General features: G+C 37.1%; 1 protein-coding gene across 9 annotated transcripts in view; it reads left to right on the forward strand.

Moving 5' to 3' along the window:
• LOC139936720 (uncharacterized) overlaps positions 1 to 20,690 on the forward strand; it is a 95,047-nt gene that overhangs the window by 22,871 nt on the left and 51,486 nt on the right. For 7 of the 9 annotated variants that reach the window (XM_071931613.1, XM_071931609.1, XM_071931606.1 and 4 more), the window contains 4 exons: positions 3,380 to 3,519; positions 8,329 to 8,474; positions 9,844 to 10,104; positions 10,534 to 10,692. In XM_071931613.1, coding sequence (XP_071787714.1) covers positions 3,380 to 3,481 — 102 coding nt within the window. In that variant the 3' untranslated portion in view covers positions 3,482 to 3,519; positions 8,329 to 8,474; positions 9,844 to 10,104; positions 10,534 to 10,692. The remainder of the gene's footprint in view (positions 1 to 3,379; positions 3,520 to 8,328; positions 8,475 to 9,843; positions 10,105 to 10,533; positions 10,693 to 20,690) is intronic. The other 2 variants (XM_071931612.1, XM_071931614.1) reach the window with 2 other exon arrangements.

Consider the following 20,690-nt stretch of genomic DNA (forward strand, 5'->3'; position numbering starts at 1 on the left):
TAATACTTAAATACTGGCATAATAATAAAAAGCCAAAGAAGTTTTGCATTTTTTTTTATTAATTGTGGAAACACGAACTCCCCACATCATTTCTTTTACCACCTTTGGTATATGAAAATCAATTTTAATGACATCAACAAACATTCTCTTAATTAGGTTTTTGTTTGTTAAAGCTAAATGGTTTTCTCTTCAAACACATATATTAAAAATCTTTACTCGTGGACCTTTGGAAAACTTAGCTACATACATGTACCACATCAAGTAGAACGACTAATCTGAATGCTCTGACATTAACGACCGGATTAATTTAGTATAAAATTAGTCTAAAATAGAAACCATCTTAAGTTTGCAAGGAGTAGCAAGAAGTCACATTTATAAGCAGTAAGGGTGCCCTCTATTGTCAGAAAAGTAAATAAATTATTAATGAGTCAGTTCTACCATAAAAATAAACTTGATAAAATTCACTTCAGAGCATATATCATGTATCAGTATGCCTAAGTTTGTTATGAGTCGTGGGAATTGAAATTAGCATCAAACACCTCCTTTATTGTCAAAACTGAAAGAAATAATAATGTTCTGCCATGAGCTCTTAAAAATTTGCTTTATATCTTGTAACCAATGCTTTTGCATCTGTTTTTATGTATTTATCATTGATAAATACTTCAAAAAGTTTGTAATGAGTAGGCTTACTGAGAATATATATGAGCACTCCCTCTATTGTCAAAATGATGAAAGTTCTGCCATAAGAATGAACTTAAGTTATAGGCACTGTATGCCTATCATGTATGCTTGCACGCCTGTGTTTATGTAAAGGCTATAAATTTACCTTTTGATAAAATTTAGTCTAGTAGACACAGTTTGTAAAGAGTTGCGGGAAGTAGCGCTAGGAAGACCACGCCCTCTATTGTCAGAGTGACAAATGAATAAAGTTAGGCCGTTTTGTGTCTCTGTTTAGGGTTAACTTGAAAAAGTTTGTAATGAGTTTGTAATGAGTACCTGGAATATCTAACATGAGCACCCCCTCTACTGTCAGAATGATGAAAGTGCTGCCATAAAGAATGAACTTTGTATAAAGTGAAGTTATAGGGCCTTTAGGCCTACCATGTATGCTTGCATGCCTTGTTTAATGTAAAGGATATACATTTATCTTTTGATACATTTTAGTCTAGTAGACACAGTTTGTAAAGAGTAGCGGGAAGTAGCGCTAGGATGACCACGCCCTCTATTGCCAGAGTGACAAATGAATAAAGTTAGGCCATTTTGTGTCCGTGTTTAGGGTTAACCTGAAAAAAGTTGTAATGAGTTTGTAATGAGTACCTGGAATATCTTGAGCACCCCCTCTATTGTCAGAATGACAAAAGTTCTGCCGTAAGAACAAAGTTCTAGGGCCTATATCATGTATGGTTGCACGCCTGTGCTTTGTGTTAAGGCTTACATTTATCTTAGTTATAAAGAATAGTATTATTACTCCAAATTAGGTCATTGAAATTAAATTAATGGTGTATATTGTGTTTACTTGCGTGTCAAAGTTGGTGCAAAGACTAGCTTTTATCTCTCAAAACACACTTAACAAGAGTATTATTACCCAATTAATTAAGTCTAGTTTAATTTAGTAGACACCACCATATTTTGTAATGAGACGTTGGAGTTTGCATGAGCATCAAGCATTAGCCACTCCCTTTCTGCGATGAACTCCTCAAAAATTTGGTTCTAGGGTCATGTATGTTTGTGCATCTGTGCTTATGTTAAGGCTAGTGATTATATTTGATGAATACATCAAAGAGAATACTTAAAAGTTATATAACCTGCAGTACTTGCAGTTTATCCCACATCAATTGACGGAAATATACCACCAGGATTTAAATTGAACACTTGAGTAAATGGGGAATTCCTTAAAGGCAGTGGACACTATTGGTAATTACTCAAAATAATTGTTTGCATAAAACCTTTCTTGGTGACGAGTAATAGGGAGAGGTTGATGGTATAAAACATCGTGAGAAACGGCTCCCTCTGAAGTGAAGTAGTTTTCGAGAAATAAGTAATGTTCCACGAATTTGATTTAGAGACCTCAAATTTATAACTTGAGGTCTCAAAACCAACCATCTAAACACACACAACTTGGTGTGACAAGGGTGGCTTTTTCTTCTATTATTATTTTGCAACTTCGATGACCGTTTGAGCTCAAATTTTCACAGGTTTGTTATTTGATGCATATGTTGAGATACACCAACTGTGAAGGCTAGTCTTTGACAATTACTAATAGTGTCCACTGCCAGAGATAGTGAAACAAAGATATTATATTTATTCACCTTACAACAGGGTATACATTATCAAGGGGGCAATTAGTCAATATTATGTTTTGTCTAGTGAAATTATACTACATGTAGGTGGAACTAAGTGTGGTAATGACCCACTAGGCTAGGGTGCACAGTAAACGGCTGTCAAAGCGAGGACAGTGGCTGGCGCAGTGTTTAGGGGATTCCTACTAGTGGAGCAAGCCCTTGGGATAACAGTCTCTGTGTGTTGGGTTGTTCCTTAACCCAAACAGAGCGAGCTTTCCCTAAACAATCCTCAAGGATCCAATGATCCAATCCAGTCCTCCCTCCTCCAGTCGTCCACTGTTTCTCCTGATGAGATCCAGTAGTTCCTTGGAGTGCATCCCAAGTCTGTCACTTAGATTTGGGCAAAACATGCTCTTTTATATGCTCTACTAAGCCCCTCCCATGATCACTGCTTCATTTACAAAACTCTCCTATTGGCTAAAACAATGTGTAAAGAAAATGAGTAACACAACAAAAAAGTACAGTGACTAAAAGCTTAAACAATACACTCATAAATTCATGACTCTCCAACATGAACCCTGGTCAGTGACTACAACTTTTACAAGTAAATGCATACTCACACACAATATAAAGATACACCATATAGTGTAAAAAGCCCGGTCACACAGGCCCCGATAACGATAACGAGAACGATAACAATAAAAATGCACGCTCACGATTGGTTGAATTGCTCCACGCAGAATACGCCCACGCTCATTCAACCAATCGAGGGCATGCATTTTTATTGTATCGTTTTCGTTCTCGTTATCGGGCCTGTGTGACCGAGCCTTAAACCAGCAACCCCAGTTTGAAAATTTGATACACTGGAAACCATAAATAGCCTTGGGCAAAGAATCACTGTCTGGGGAAAAAGGGTTCTCCCAAGAATGTTTACATTACAATTACCTTAATGACCCATGGGAGTTAAAGGGTCCTAGCTCTGTGGTTAAACCAGTGAGTGGAATCTACATACAAAATTTCATGTGCTCTATGGTTACAACAAACTGATACATGAATGCATAGACTTGGAAAAATAACCATTTCGTTTCACTGTCAAGAGCCAACGATGTAAACAATTCAAGACCCTGATGAATCTCCACAAGTTGGACTCTCTCAATATGATGCAGAAGATGGACTGCAGTAGAGACAACCAAAGTTGATCTCCACTAGTTACCAAAGTCATGGATCTGATTGGAAGGTAAAGTACACCACTCATCAATAGATAATGGATTGCACATGATGTCATTGACCATCAAAAATCGTGCACGCGTATAAAGGTATTGACCAAGAGTTGTGTGCATCTCGGACACGTGTGCACTTATCCAGTGTTTATAATTAAGTATTGCGGTTGATGACGCTATGTGCAATCCACCTATAGACCACTCTCAGATGATGTCACTATTTGATCACTCACCATGCTGGAGTACTCTAAATGAATACAACAGTTTTCCTGAATATCTATCAAGTGCAGCTTAGGGTGGCCTCTGCTACAACTTGTACCCATCTATAACTGCATTTGGTAGAGAGCATAACATGAAAGCAAAACTTCAGCTCTAACACCTGCATCATCATCTGTAAGACACCAAAAACATACAATCAGCTCAGCCAGCCTTTTATTCATGATAAAGTCTCTGCTAAAACTCTTTAAAAAAACTGCTTCAGGATTTGATTTTCTTTAATTAAACTGGTGGACCTCAAATTTTAATTTCTATTAATTTACTAAATAGAGATATAAACAGTTGGCATGGTTTGTTTTACATCATTTTAGTGGTGACTATGTACTGCGCATTTTAACAAACGTGTGAAATCTTGAATTGATTGTTGACATTCTTTTTTTTCTCACTTTGTTCTAAACTCAACAAGTTCTGGAAATGAAATGTCCTATGCAAAACTTAACACCTTTTTCAGACTGATTTCCCTGGTCTTATACAAATATTTTTTACTGGTGCTCTAAACTTTGTCGGGTGAGCCCCTGACAAGAGCTATTATCGAACGATCACTCACCCTCTTGTGGTGACATCATGCACCTCGGGCCAGCCCCAAGTGACCCAGTCATTCCACAAACAGGGCACTTTGGGCTGACTTGGGTGAGCCCCTAGAAACAGTGGTGACGTTAAAGCTTTTTGAACGTACCAGGGGCAGAGCGGGGATCAACCCAGGGAAGGTATCGAAGGCATAGTGTTATTGTAAACAGTACTATTGTGTTTTAACTACAGTACTAAGTACACTGTACACTCAGTTATGCTGTGCTCTTTGGGCTTAAAACAGTACTGCTACTGTTTATTTATGAAGCGATACAGCATACATATCCAGAGAAGTGTCAAGATGAGAAGATAAGGCAAGAATAAACAAGAAGACTGGATTAGGCTCACAGTGCATTTATTTTGCACTGGGCTAGCCAGAAGGTCTGTCAAGGAGAGCAGACTAGAGAAGAACTAATGACCGAAAGGGAAAATAGGACATTTATACATTGGTCAGTGCATGGAGGAAGAACAGTGTGACATGGTCATAGGGTACGTTCAGACGTGGGGATAAACCCATTAATCCAAAATTGGTAAACTAACCCTACTTCAGAGATGCCAAGTCCAGAGCCCAGCTATGCGTGAGATTTTTCAAAGCTCAACCCCCCCCCCCCACCCTCGAATAAATTTTTTTTCCAGTTTTAGAAGGCCTTTCGATAAAAAAATATATATATTTTTTTTTATAAAAAAAAAAAATCAGAAATTTAATTGTGGACAAAAAAGTGTTTCAAAATGCATCAAAAACCTCTTCATAATAATTAAAACTAACATGAGGTACACAGAATACATGTATGTTGATGGTTAATGTGGATGTACGATTGTGTCAAATTATTTCCTTCCTAACTAAAAAAAAAAAAAATGACTAAAAAAGATGTCCAAAATCCTCTGCTCACTTCCTCTGCCTGTTGTGTCTTCGCTAGTGGAGCGCATTTAACGAGTTTGCTAAAACGAATCGGGAAAACTTGTGCGCAATAAGCGTTTTGCGCTCTGCCGAATTTGTTGAACCTGCTGGAAGAGCAAAAGCGTGCACAATATACAAATTTGTGCTCTGTTTGTACAAAGTTTGTACAAAAAAATAATGATTCTGATAAACTGCGTGCAATCTGAAGATTGTGCAAACATTGTAGATTGCGTTTTTTGTACACACGAGCGTGATTTAGCAATGCATGATGTTAATTTTTATTTTTTTTCCTGGTCTGGCCCCAATGCGTGAGAAAATGGTTGCTGTGCATGTGAGCATGAGACAGAGCCCAAATGCGTGAGTCTCACACCTAATGCGTGAGACTTAGTAGGACTGCAATTCAAATGAGACACTACACAACCATACACACACAAATGGGAAACTACACAACCATACACAATTAAGGGGTAACTACACAACCATACAAAAGTCAATGAGAAACTACACAACCATACACAAGTCAATGGGACACATCACAACCATACACAAGTCAATGGGACACTTCACAACCATACACAAGTCAATGGGACACTTCACAACCATACACAAGTCAATGGGAATTAACATAACCATACACCAGTCAATGGGAAACTATACAACTATACACAAGTCAATGGGAAACTACACAACCATACACAAGTCAATGGGAATATATACAACCATACACAAGTCAATGGGAAATTTCACAACCATACACAAGTCAATGGGACACTTCACAACCATACACAAGTCAATGGGACACTTCACAACCATGCACAAGTCAATGGGAAATGACACAACCATACACCATTCAATGGGAAATATACAACCATACACAAGTCAATGGGAAACTACACAACCGTACACAAGTCAATGGGAATATACACAACCATACACAAGTCAATGGGAAACTTCACAACCATACACAAGTCAATGGGAAACTTCACAACCATACACAAGTCAGTGGGACACTTCACAACCATACACAAGTCAATGGGACACTTCACAACCATACACAAGTCAATGGGACACTTCACAACCATACACAAGTCAATGGGAATTGACACAACCATACACCATTCAATGGGAAACTATACAACTATACACAAGTCAATGGGAAACTACACAACCATACACAAGTCAATGGGAATATACACAACCATACACAAGTCAATGGGAAACTTCACAACCATACACAAGTCAATGGGACACTTCACAACCATACACAAGTCAATGGGACACTTCACAACCATACACAAGTCAATGGGACACTTCACAACCATACACAAGTCAATGGGAATTGACACAACCATACACCAGTCAATGGGAAACTATACAACTATACACAAGTCAATGGGAAACTACACAACCATACACAAGTCAATGGGAATATACACAACCATACACAAGTCAATGGGAAACTTCACAACCATACACAAGTCAATGGGACACTTCACAACCATACACAAGTCAATGGGACACTTCACAACCATACACAAGTCAATGGGACACTTCACAACCATGCACAAGTCAATGGGAATTGACACAACCATACACCATTCAATGGGAAATATACAACCATACACAAGTCAATGGGAAACTATACAACTATACACAAGTCAATGGGAAACTACACAACCATACACAAGTCAATGGGAATATACACAACCATACACAAGTCAATGGGAAACTACACAACCGTACACAAGTCAATGGGAATATACACAACCATACACAAGTCAATGGGACACTTCACAACCATACACAAGTCAATGGGACACTTCACAACCATACACAAGTCAATGGGACACTTCACAACCATGCACAAGTCAATGGGAATTGACAAAACCATACACCATTCAATGGGAAATATACAACCATACACAAGTCAATGGGAAACTACACAACTGTACACAAGTCAATGGGAATATACACAACCATACACAATTCCAGAGATGCCAAGTCCAGAGGCCAGCTGTGCGTGAGATTTTTCAAAGGTCAAAGGTTACGTCATCCTTGTGTATGGATCGACAGTGAGTACTAACGTGTCTGTATGACCAAGCAAAACATCTGTCTCTCGCGTCTCTCTGCTGGCGGCCTTACCTTTATTTAGTCCCTGACAGTGCCGGTCCCCGGTGTTTCCCTTCGTCGAAAAGTTCCACTTTTTGAAATTAACGCAGGTTTATGACAACGAACATGTTTTGTTTTTAACCAAGAAAGTGGCACATAAACACAGCTAGCTACACACACAGGACCGAGAATTAACACCAAAGTTTGGGTTCGAAAAACTAGGTTGTACTAGTTCCTTCCCTCAACAACTTTATTTAACAGTGATAAGATCAAGCCAAATGTATTGGTACCAGACTAATTTTTGATTGAAAAACACTTTTGTTAAAGTAACATGAGCATGTGTGAAGGCTACGACTTCTCAACTATAGTTGTGAGATATTTCCAATTTAAATTTCACTCTCGAAAATAATTTGAAGCGTGTAATATTTGTTTCTTGATCGAGGACAGGGCGAATCAGAACTTCAGCTGGCACAGAAATGGAATTGCATGCTGTGGCCAAGGATATGAAGTGATTTGGCCGTATTTGTTGGGCTACATGATGACCGTGAGGTCCATATAGCGGATCGAAACCCTGTGGAAAACGCATGCACAATGTAATGAACTGGAACTAGCCATGGGGGTGGGGGGGGGGGCGCCCCGATGCAAGACCCAATATTCTACCTCATGGGCTAGTTTAGTCCGCTGGATGATGATAAACTTACTGTGAACGCAAGCCCATTTTGGATTAAGTCATTTTTATCTTTTGGACACCTGCAGTGCTTTGAATAAGGGTTAGTTTAACCATGGAGGTAGAAATCTCCATGGTTAAACTCCTCCTCTAAACCTACCAATGAAGGTGGCTAGAAGTCATTAAAATAAAAACACATAAATATTGTCAAATCCCAGACAGCCAGTCTGGACACAGTGATGTTTTTTCTCTTTCTAATCCTGTAGAGTACGTTTCACAAAAAGTGTAGAATTATTGTTTTTTCTTTAGCTTTGTCCGAGATCAAGAGAAGACACAAGATCAAGAGAAGACACCCAGGTAGAAGATCATGAAGTACCAGACTATTTCTCATGGAAGAAGCTAAATCTTGCTCTAACATCTGATGAACTCAAGTGAGTCCAGAAACAAGTCTACAAGTGAGTCATAATTTTAATGTAAATGTTTTACTTAAAATCTTCTGGCGGAGATCTTACCCCAAGTTCGTAGTCAGAAGTTGGAATCCATTGAAGGCTGCAGTCATGAGGTTTCATACTTAAAGCGGGCCCGGACCCCATGCTATAAATGGTATGTCCCCCCAGAGTAAAGAAGAATTGACGCCCCTGGTTTGTTGGAACATAGCTGTCGATGCTGTTTAAAAAAGAAAAACTTTTGTAGAATATTTAGTGCTGTATTTCCTTTTTGTTTTTGTTAAATGAAATGCAATATGGGGTTACTATTTTTTTAAATTGCTGAAACTATCCCGCCTCCAAAAGGTTCATTTAAGTGCCAAATAATGGCTCAGAATAAATGACTAGAGCATCTAGGAGCCCAACAAAATCTGGGGCCCTTAAACGGGCTGCGGACCCCACGCCATGGTATGGCATACCGTGTCTCTGGCAAAACCCAGCACCCCTTGGAATAAAGTGCTCTTGTGGGCCCGGAGGTTTCATACCTCACCCTGAGGAAAATCATGTTTTTCCCTGACAGCTTACCTGTCTTGCATCAAGTAAAGCCTTTTAGGAGACAAATGTTCTGGTGAGTGTCGTGGCTGAGCGGTTAATAGCACCGAATTCAAACTCTGGTGTTTCTCAACAGCAGAGTGTGGGTTCGACTCCCCAGCCGTGACACTTGTGTCCTTAAGCAAGACACATAACCATTGCTTAGTCCTTCGGATGGGACGTAAAGACGTTCCATGTGTTGTGTAAACGCATGTAAAAGAACCCAGTGCACTTATTGAAAAGAGAAGGGGTTTGCCCCGGTGTTCCTGGCTGGATTGGCAGCATTTCGCGACACAGCACCTTGTAAACCATTACACGGTGCTTAAGGATTAGGTCTTATATCTCAAAAATCGCCCCACTCCTTGCAGTAATAATACCTGGCGCTTTGTATCCTTTGGCAAAAGGCGCGTTATAATCAGTTTTTATTATTTATTATTACTATTTTGTGTGGGGTTCAAATGTTAAAGCGCCCCTGTACGCCAGAGGTTGTTCAAGGGAAGGTGTACATTTGGTGATCACTCTAAAGTTAATTGCAATTAAACCCTTGGTTAGAAGCCTTTATCAGTGTTTGTGGAAAAAAATGATCCAGAGAAACGTTACACTGTGAAGTAATGCAGAAAATGATCTGCCTTGATAAAATGTTTTCAGTAGTCCGTTCTGTATCATTTTGATAAAATTAATGAACATTTTTGACCCAAAATCTGAAAATGTTTTGATGCCGGCATGACAGATTTTAAAAAATTTTTACTAAAAATTACTCAAAGTTCTCAATAAATCTCAAATTATTTCTAACATACCCTTTCCACAGAGATTGTGTTCAGTATTCCGTTCTGTATCATTTGAAAACTTCATCCCTGTGCCACTGATGGGTGACTGATTTTCACTGGGTACTTCTCAAAAGTTTGTCTGTCTTCATGCCTACCGACTTCCCTTGATCTCATCAGCGAGTCAACCTTTAAGAGACAAACACTCTCTCTGTTGTACTGGAAACATTTTCAGCGTTGGAGAGTTTGGTCAGCCAACACTCAATAGCAGGCAGTGTTCAGCATTTTTGTTGTTGGAGATTTTGGTAAAGTGTTAGCCCACCCTCTCAACCATCGAAATGGTTGACAACAATAACATTTAGATGACTTGTAAAACTGTGTGAACTGAAAAGTGAAATTAAATTGGTACAAGAAGTATTGTGTACTAGATACAGGCTTGAAATACTAGCATCGCACACTTTGGAGTGTTACACTTGAAATGTAATTGTACCAACATTTAAGACAATCTGTATTATCAAAATCTTAACACATTGAACTCACTTTGAGATATCGTAGCTACTTCCTGATTGCATTATTGAAATATACAGGATATAATTCATCCTTTAAACAAATTATTTGATCTTTCCTAAATAAAATCATTGGTTTTTAAGTAAAGCTTGGTCAGAAATCAGTGTAAGAATTCATTCTGAACTGTTATCATAACACTGTTAGGTCATTTTCCCTACAAACTGCAGGTGAAAGCTGAGACAGGACAGTTGCCACCTCTACACCCTACGCCTCTTCTTCCCACCCTGCAATCTTGCCTGCACCATTCCATTTGTACTACTTGCTGCTCTCCATTTAGTCCAAGAGTCTCTGCGCCTCTGATGATGCATACGTCGTATAGCCTTAAGGTAATCCATGCTTACTTTTCTTTGCTTTCTCTGCTAGTAATCTTGATTATATATGCACATGTAATAACTCTTTTTCCCCATAAAAAGCAGAAGTTTTTGCAAATACTTTCAACAATGGCAACCAATGAGACAACACTTGGTTGATTTTGTCTTCCAATATTTAACTGGAACCTACTATAGAGGAAGTTTAATAGAGAACTTCACAAAAATCCAATTATATCTTGAACTTTTACTCATTAACATAGTCAGCACTGATAACATGTCTTCAGTAGTCTATTCTGTGTCGTTTGAAACCACAAAATCACCGAAAATTGTCTGACCCTAAATCTGAACATTGTCCCATGCCCGAATGGCAGATTGTTTCAGATTTTTTACTAAAAACTCAACATCAACAAATTCTCAATGTGTCTCAAACTTTGGTTGATTGACTCAGTCTGCACTGATGAAATGTCTTCAGTAAACTGTTCTGTTTCATTTGAAAACATAAAGACACCAAAAGTTGTTTGACCCCCAACTCTGAAAATTTGCCCATGCCAGTATTGTTCTCAGTAGTTGTCATTGTCACAAAGCCGTGTTATCCCAAATACCAAAAAATCAAAACTAAAGAAAACTGTTCCTCCAAGCACACCACAAAATTACAAATAAACGGTGACTTGTGAATTAACGCGTTTTATGCTAACTTATTTATTTACAATTGAGTATTTACACTTGGACCAATTTAACAAAGGAAAATAAAGTACAAATAAATTATTAAATTACGATGTCACAAATCAGTTCAACAATAATCCTTCAAAGTCTCGACGACTATTGGGCCATAAATTACTCTTCTGGCTTCCACCGCCCACTGCCTGCAATATAAGTTTGTTTTAAGTTTACATCACCAATCCTTCTCATCATTAGGCCCGGGAGTCTCTCCGGAGTCTGGACCGTCTGTCCTCTGCTGCACTGCCCTTGCATCCACCAAATTATTTATCTATCAGCTAAACAGCTATCGCTATACCCCTTGGCTATCGCCAAATACGACAGCAATACTTTGGTTATCGCGACTACATTAATACTTTAGGCTATCGCCAAACATTACTAGGCTATCGCCCAACATGACTCCACTACCTTAGGCTGGCGCCAATCGCTTCTTAGGCTAACACCAAACTGTGCTAATGCACTCCTCGAGATGCTGGACGGATCTGAACCTAAGACATTCCACTGCCCATAAGGTTCCCAATACATTACTAAGTAAGAAATAACTTACAAATGGAACCCTGTTAATACCATATATGGTCAATGAGGTAGGGCAACGCCCCAAACTTACGTTTTAGCTGTCTAGACATGTCCTGCACGTAATCAAATAATACCATAAACTAAAGAGCCCTCTTGTGACAGTAGTCCTTTCTGTATCATTTGGAACCATAAACTCACCCAAAAATTTTGTAAAGCCGGCATCACTGTTTTTTCTGATGAATCTAAAAAAAGTTGTTGTTTACCCAGTCTCGACTGATGAAATGTATTGAGTAGTCCAAACTCTGTATCATTGAGAACCATAAAACCAAAGGAAATTTGTTGACCCCAAATCAGAAATTTTTTACCATACCCGCATAGTCGTTTTTTTTGAGTTCGTACCCAAAACCCAAATTTACAAAATTCTGAATAAATCTCAAACTTTTGCTTGTTTACCCATCCCACACTGATTAAATGTGTTCAGTAATCATTTCTTTATCATTTGAAACCATAAAATCACCCAAAATTTGTTGACCCGAAATCTGAAAGATTTGTGATGCTGGCATCACAGATTTTGTTAATTTTGGCCCAAAAACCCAAACTTACAAAATGCTCAATAAATCTTAAACTTTTGCTCGATTAGCTATCCCACACTGATAAAATGTGTTCAGTAGTCCTTTCTGTATCATTTGAAACCATAAAATCACCCAAAATTTGTTGACCTGAAATCTGAAATTTTTGTGATGCCGGCATCACAGATTTTTTAAATTTTGGACCAAAAACCTAAACTTACAAAATGCTCAATAAATCTCAAACTTTTGCTCGTTTACCCATCCCACACTGACAAAATTTGTTCAGTAGTCCTTTCTGTGTCATTTGAAACCATAAAATCACGCGAAATTTGTTGACCTGAATTCTGAAAATTTTGTGATGCCGGCATCACAGATTTTTTTAAATTTTGGCCCAAAAACGTAAACTTACAAAATGCTCAATAAATCTCAAACTTTTGCCCGTTTACCTATCCCACACTTGTGATATGTGTTCAGTAGTCTTTTCTGTATCATTTGAAACCATAAAATCACCGAAAATTTGTTGACCCGAAATCTGAAAATTTTGTGATGCCGGCATCACAGATTTCTTTACTTTTGGCCCAAAAACCCAAACTTACAAAATGCTCAATAAATCTCAAACTTTTAATGGATTACCCATCCCACACTGATAAAATGTGTTCAGTAGACCTTTCTGTATCATTTGAATCCATAAAATCACCCAAAATTTGTTGACCCGAAATCTGAAAGATTTGTGATGCTGGCATCACAGATTTTGTTAATTCTGGCCCAAAAACCCAAACTTACAAAATGCTCAATAAATCTTAAACTTTTGCTCGATTAGCTATCCCACACTGATAAAATGTGTTCAGTAGTCCTTTCTACATCATTTGAAACCATAAAATCACCCAAAATTTGTTGACCTGAAATCTGAAATTTTTGTGATGCCGGCATCACAGATTTTTTTAATTTTGGCCCTAAAACCCAAACTTACAAAATGCTCAATAAATCTCAAACTTTTGCTCGATTACCCATCCCACACTGATAAAATGTGTTCAGTAGTCCTTTCTGTATCATTTGAAACCATAAAATCACCCAAAATTTGTTGACCCGAAATCTGAAAATTTTGTGATGCCGGCATCACAGATTTTTTTAATTTTGGCCCAAAAACCCAAACTTACAAAATGCTCAATAAATGTCAAACTTTTGCTCGATTAGCTATCCCACACTGATAAAATGTGTTCAGTAGTCCTTCCTGTATCATTTGAAACCATAAAATCACCCAAAATTTGTTGACCCGAAATCAGAAAATTTTGTGATGCCGGCATCACAGATTTTTACAATTTTGGCCCAAAAACCCAAACTTACAAAATGCTCAATAAATCTCAAACTTTTGCTGGATTACCCATCCCACACTGATAAAATGTGTTCAGTAGTCCTTTCTGTATCATTTGAAACCATAAAATCACCCAAAATTTGTTGACCCGAGATCTGAAAATTTTGTGATGCCGGCATCACAGATTTTTTTATAATTTTGGCCCAAAACCCCAAACTTACAAAATGCTCAATAAATCTCAAACTTTTGCTCGTTTACCCATCCCACACTGATAAAACGCGTTCAGTAGTCCTTTCTGTATCATTTGAAACCATAAAATCATCCAAAATTTGTTGACCCGAAATCTGAAAAGTTTATGATGCCGGCATCACAGATTTTTACAATTTTGGCCCAAAAACCGAAACTTACAAAATGCTCAATAAATCTCAAACTTTTGCTGGATTACCCATCCCACACTGATGAAATGTGTTCAGTAGTCCTTTCTGTATCATTTGAAACCATTAAATCACCCAAAAATTGTTGACCCGAGATCTGAAAATTTTGTGATGCCGGCATCACAGATTTTTTTATAATTTTGGCCCAAAACCCCAAACTTACAAAATGCTCAATAAATCTCAAATTTTGCTCGTTTACCCATCCCACACTGATAAAACGCGTTCAGTAGTCCTTTCTGTATCATTTGAAACCATAAAATCATCCAAAATTTGTTGACCCGAAATCTGAAAATTTTGTGATGCCGGCATCACAGATTTTTAAAATTTTGGCCCAAAAACCCAAACTTACAAAATGCTCAATAAATCTCATACTTTTGCTCGATTACCCATCCCACACTGATAAAATGTGTTCAGTAGTCCTTCCTGTATCATTTGAAACCATAAAATCACCGAAAATTTATTGACCCGAAATCTGAAAATTTTGTGATTTTTTTTAAATTTTGGCCCAAAAACTCAAACTTACAAAATGCTCAATAAATCTCAAACTTTTGCTCGATTAGCTATCCCACACTGATAAAGGGTGTTCAGTAGTCCTTTCTGTATCATTTGAAACCATAAAATCACCGAAAATTTGTTGACCCGAAATCTGAAAATTTTGTGATGCCGGCATCACAGATTCTTTTAATTTTGGCCCAAAAACCCAAACTTACAAAATGCTCAATAAATCTCAAACTTTTGCTCGATTAGCTATCCCACACTGATAAAATGTGTTCAGTAGTCCTTCCTGTATCATTTGAAACCATAAAATCCCCGAAAGTTTGTTGACCCGAAATCTGAAAATTTTGTGATGCCGGCATCACAGATTTTTTTATAATTTTGGCCCAAAAACCCAAACTTACAAAATGGTCAATAAATGACAAACTTTTGCTTGATTACCCATCCCACACTGATAAAATGTGTTCAGTAGTCCTTCCTGTATCATTTGAAACCATAAAATCACCGAAATTTTGTTGACCCGAAATCTGAAAATTTTGTGATTTTTTTAAATTTTGGCCCAAAAATTCAAACTTACAAAATGCTCAATAAATCTCAAACTTTTGCTCGATTAGCTATCCCACACTGATAAAATGTGTTCAGTAGTCCTTTCTGTATCATTTGAAACCATAAAATCCCCGAAAGTTTGTTGACCCGAAATCTGAAAATTTTGTGATGCCGGCATCACAGATTTTTACAATTTTGGCCCAAAAACCCAAACTTACAAAATGCTCAATAAATCTCAAACTTTTTCTGGATTACCCATCCCACACTGATAAAATGTGTTCAGTAGTCCTTTCTGTATCATTTGAAACCATAAAATCACCCAAAATTTGTTGACCCGAGATCTGAAAATTTTGTGATGCCGGCATCACAGATTTTTTTATAATTTTGGCCCAAAACCCCAAACTTACAAAATGCTCAATAAATCTCATACTTTTGCTCGATTACCCATCCCACACTGATAAAATGTGTTCAGTAGTCCTTCCTGTATCATTTGAAACCATAAAATCCCCGAAAATTTGTTGACCCGAAATCTGAAAATTTTGTGATGCCGGCATCACAGATTTTTAAAATTTTTGGCCAAAAACCCAAACTTACAAAATGCTCAATAAATCTCAAACTTTTGCTCGATTACCCATCCCACACTGATAAAATGTGTTCAATAGTCCTTTCTGTATCATTTGAAACCATAAAATCACCGAAAATTTGTTGACCCGAAATCTGAAAATGTTGTGATTTTTTTAAATTTTGGCCCAAAAACTCAAACTTACAAAATGCTCAATAAATCTCAAACTTTTGCTCGATTAGCTATCCCACACTGATAAAATGTGTTCAGTAGTCCTTCCTGTATCATTTGAAACCATAAAATCCCCGAAAGTTTGTTGACCCGAAATCAGAAAATTTTGTGATGCCGGCATCACAGATTTTTACAATTTTGGCCCAAAAACCCAAACTTACAAAATGCTCAATAAATCTCAAACTTTTGCTCGATTAGCTATCCCACACTGATAAAATGTGTTCAGTAGTCCTTTCTGTATCATTTGAAACCATAAAATCACCCAAAATTTGTTGACCCGAGATCTGAAAATTTTGTGATGCCGGCATCACAGATTTTTTTAAATTATGGCCCAAAAACCCAAACTTACAAAATGCTCAATAAATCTCAAACTTTTAATGGATTACCCATCCCACACTGATAAAATGTGTTCAGTAGTCCTTTCTGTATCATTTGAAGCCATAAAATCACCGAAAATTTGTTGACCCGAAATCTGAAAATTTTGTGATGCTGGCATCACAGATTTTGTTAATTCTGGCCCAAAAACCCAAACTTACAAAATGCTCAATAAATCTCAAACTTTTAATGGATTACCCATCCCACACTGATAAAATGTGTTCAGTAGCCCTTTCTGTATCATTTGAATCCATAAAATCACCCAAAATTTGTTGACCCGAAATCTGAAAATTTTGTGATGCCGGCATCACAGATTTTTTTATAATTTTGGCCCCAAAACCCAAACTTACAAAATGGTCAATAAATGATAAACTTTTGCTTGATTACCCATCCCACACTGATAAAATGTGTTCAGTAGTCCTTTCTGTATCATCTGAAACCATAAAATCACCGAAAATTTGTTGACCCGAAATCTTAAAATTTTGTAATGCCGGCATCACAGATTTTTGGGATTTTGGACCAAAAACCTAAACTTACAAAATGCTCAATAAATCTCAAACTTTTGCTGGATTACCCATCCCACACTGATAAAATGTGTTCAGTAGCCCTTTCTGTATCATTTGAATCCATAAAATCACCCAAAAGTTGTTGACCCGAAATCTGAAAATTTTGTGATGCCGGCATCACAGATTTTTTTATAATTTTGGCCCAAAAACCCAAACTTACAAAATGGTCAATAAATGACAAACTTTTGCTTGATTACCCATCCCACACTGATAAAATGTGTTCAGTAGTCCTTCCTGTATCATTTGAAACCATAAAATCACCGAAAATTTGTTGACCCGAAATCTGAAAATTTTGTGATTTTTTTAAATTTTGGCCCAAAAATTCAAACTTACAAAATGCTCAATAAATCTCAAACTTTTGCTCGATTAGCTATCCCACACTGATAAAATGTGTTCAGTAGTCCTTTCTGTATCATTTGAAACCATAAAATCACCGAAAATTTGTTGACCCGAAATCTGAAAATTTTGTGATGCCGGCATCACAGATTTTTTTAATTTTGGCCCAAAAACCCAAACTTACAAAATGCTCAATAAATGTCAAACTTTTGCTCGATTAGCTATCCCACACTGATAAAATGTGTTCAGTAGTCCTTCCTGTATCATTTGAAACCATAAAATCCCCGAAAGTTTGTTGACCCGAAATCTTAAAATTTTGTGATGCCGGCATCACAGATTTTTAAAATTTTGGTCCAAAAACCCAAACTTACAAAATGCTCAATAAATCTCAAACTTTTGCTGGATTACCCATCCCACACTGATAAAATGTGTTCAGTAGTCCTTTCTGTATCATTTGAAACCATAAAATCACCCAAAATTTGTTGACCCGAGATCTGAAAATTTTGTGATGCCGGCATCACAGATATTTTTATAATTTTGGCCCAAAACCCCAAACTTACAAAATGCTCAATAAATCTCAAACTTTTGCTCGTTTACCCATCCCACACTGATAAAACGCGTTCAGTAGTCCTTTCTGTATCATTTGAAACCATAAAATCATCCAAAATTTGTTGACCCGAAATCTGAAAAGTTTATGATGCCGGCATCACAGATTTTTTTAATTTTGGCCCAAAAACCCAAACTTACAAAATGCTCAATAAATCTCATACTTTTGCTCGATTACCCATCCCACACTGATAAAATGTGTTCAGTAGTAATTCCTGTATCATTTTAAACCATAAAATCCCGGAAAATTTGTTGACCCGAAATCTGAAAATTTTGTGATGCCGGCATCACAGATTTTTACAATTTTGGCCCAAAAACCCAAACTTACAAAATGCTCAATAAATCTCAAACTTTTGCTGGATTACCCATCCCACACTGATGAAATGTGTTCAGTAGTCCTTTCTGTATCATTTGAAACCATTAAATCACCCAAAAATTGTTGACCCGAGATCTGAAAATTTTGTGATGCCGGCATCACAGATTTTTTTATAATTTTGGCCCAAAACCCCAAACTTACAAAATGCTCAATAAATCTCAAACTTTTGCTCGTTTACCCATCCCACACTGATAAAACGCGTTCAGTAGTCCTTTCTGTATCATTTGAAACCATAAAATCATCCAAAATTTGTTGACCCGAAATCTGAAAATTTTGTGATGCCGGCATCACAGATTTTTAAAATTTTGGCCCAAAAACCCAAACTTACAAAATGCTCAATAAATCTCATACTTTTGCTCGATTACCCATCCCACACTGATAAAATGTGTTCAGTAGTCCTTCCTGTATCATTTGAAACCATAAAATCACCGAAAATTTGTTGACCCGAAATCTGAAAATTTTGTGATTTTTTTTAAATTTTGGCCCAAAAACTCAAACTTACAAAATGCTCAATAAATCTCAAACTTTTGCTCGATTAGCTATCCCACACTGATAAAGGGTGTTCAGTAGTCCTTTCTGTATCATTTGAAACCATAAAATCACCGAAAATTTGTTGACCCGAAATCTGAAAATTTTGTGATGCCGGCATCACAGATTCTTTTAATTTTGGCCCAAAAACCCAAACTTACAAAATGCTCAATAAATCTCAAACTTTTGCTCGATTAGCTATCCCACACTGATAAAATGTGTTCAGTAGTCCTTCCTGTATCATTTGAAACCATAAAATCCCCGAAAGTTTATTGACCCGAAATCTGAAAATTTTGTGATGCCGGCATCACAGATTTTTACAATTTTGGCCCAAAAACCCAAACTTACAAAATGCTCAATAAATCTCAAACTTTTTCTGGATTACCCATCCCACACTGATAAAATGTGTTCAGTAGTCCTTTCTGTATCATTTGAAACCATAAAATCACCCAAAATTTGTTGACCCGAGATCTGAAAATTTTGTGAGGCCGGCATCACAGATTTTTTTATAATTTTGGCCCAAAACCCCAAACTTACAAAATGCTCAATAAATCTCATACTTTTGCTCGATTACCCATCCCACACTGATAAAATGTGTTCAGTAGTCCTTCCTGTATCATTTGAAACCATAAAATCCCCGAAAATTTGTTGACCCGAAATCTGAAAATTTTGTGATGCCGGCATCACAGATTTTTAAAATTTTGGCCCAAAAACCCAAACTTACAAAATGCTCAATAAATCTCAAACTTTTGCTCGATTACCCATCCCACACTGATAAAATGTGTTCAATAGTCCTTTCTGTATCATTTGAAACCCTAAAATCACCGAAAATTTGTTGACCCGAAATCTGAAAATTTTGTGATTTTTTTAAATTTTGGCCCAAAAACTCAAACTTACAAAATGCTCAATAAATCTCAAACTTTTGCTCGATTAGCTATCCCACACTGATAAAATGTGTTCAGTAGTCCTTCCTGTATCATTTGAAACCATAAAATCCCCGAAAGTTTGTTGACCCGAAATCAGAAAATTTTGTGATGCCGGCATCACAGATTTTTACAATTTTGGCCCAAAAACCCAAACTTACAAAATGCTCAATAAATCTCAAACTTTTGCTCGATTAGCTATCCCACACTGATAAAATGTGTTCAGTAGTCCTTCCTGTATCATTTGAAACCATAAAATCCCCGAAAGTTTGTTGACCCGAAATCAGAAAATTTTGTGATGCCGGCATCACAGATTTTTACAATTTTGGCCCAAAAACCCAAACTTACAAAATGCTCAATAAATCTCAAACTTTTGCTGGATTACTGATCCCACACTGATAAAATGTGTTCAGTAGTCCTTTCTGTATCATTTGAAACCATAAAATCACCCAAAATTTGTTGACCCGAGATCTGAAAATTTTGTGATGCCGGCATCACAGATTTTTTTAAATTTTGGCCCAAAAACCCAAACTTACAAAATGCTCAATAAATCTCAAACTTTTAATGGATTACCCATCCCACACTGATAAAATGTGTTCAGTAGTCCTTTCTGTATCATTTGAAGCCATAAAACCACCGAAAATTTGTTGACCCGAAATCTGAAAATTTTGTGATGCTGGCATCACAGATTTTGTTAATTCTGGCCCAAAAACCCAAACTTACAAAATGCTCAATAAATCTCAAACTTTTAATGGATTACCCATCCCACACTAATAAAATGTGTTCAGTAGCCCTTTCTGTATCATTTGAATCCATAAAATCACCCAAAATTTGTTGACCCGAAATCTGAAAATTTTCTGATGCCGGCATCACAGATTTTTTTATAATTTTGGCCCAAAAACCCAAACTTACAAAATGGTC

The sequence above is a fragment of the Asterias amurensis genome, chromosome 4, assembly GCF_032118995.1.
Source record: "Asterias amurensis chromosome 4, ASM3211899v1".
Taxonomy (NCBI): Eukaryota; Metazoa; Echinodermata; class Asteroidea; order Forcipulatida; family Asteriidae; genus Asterias; species Asterias amurensis.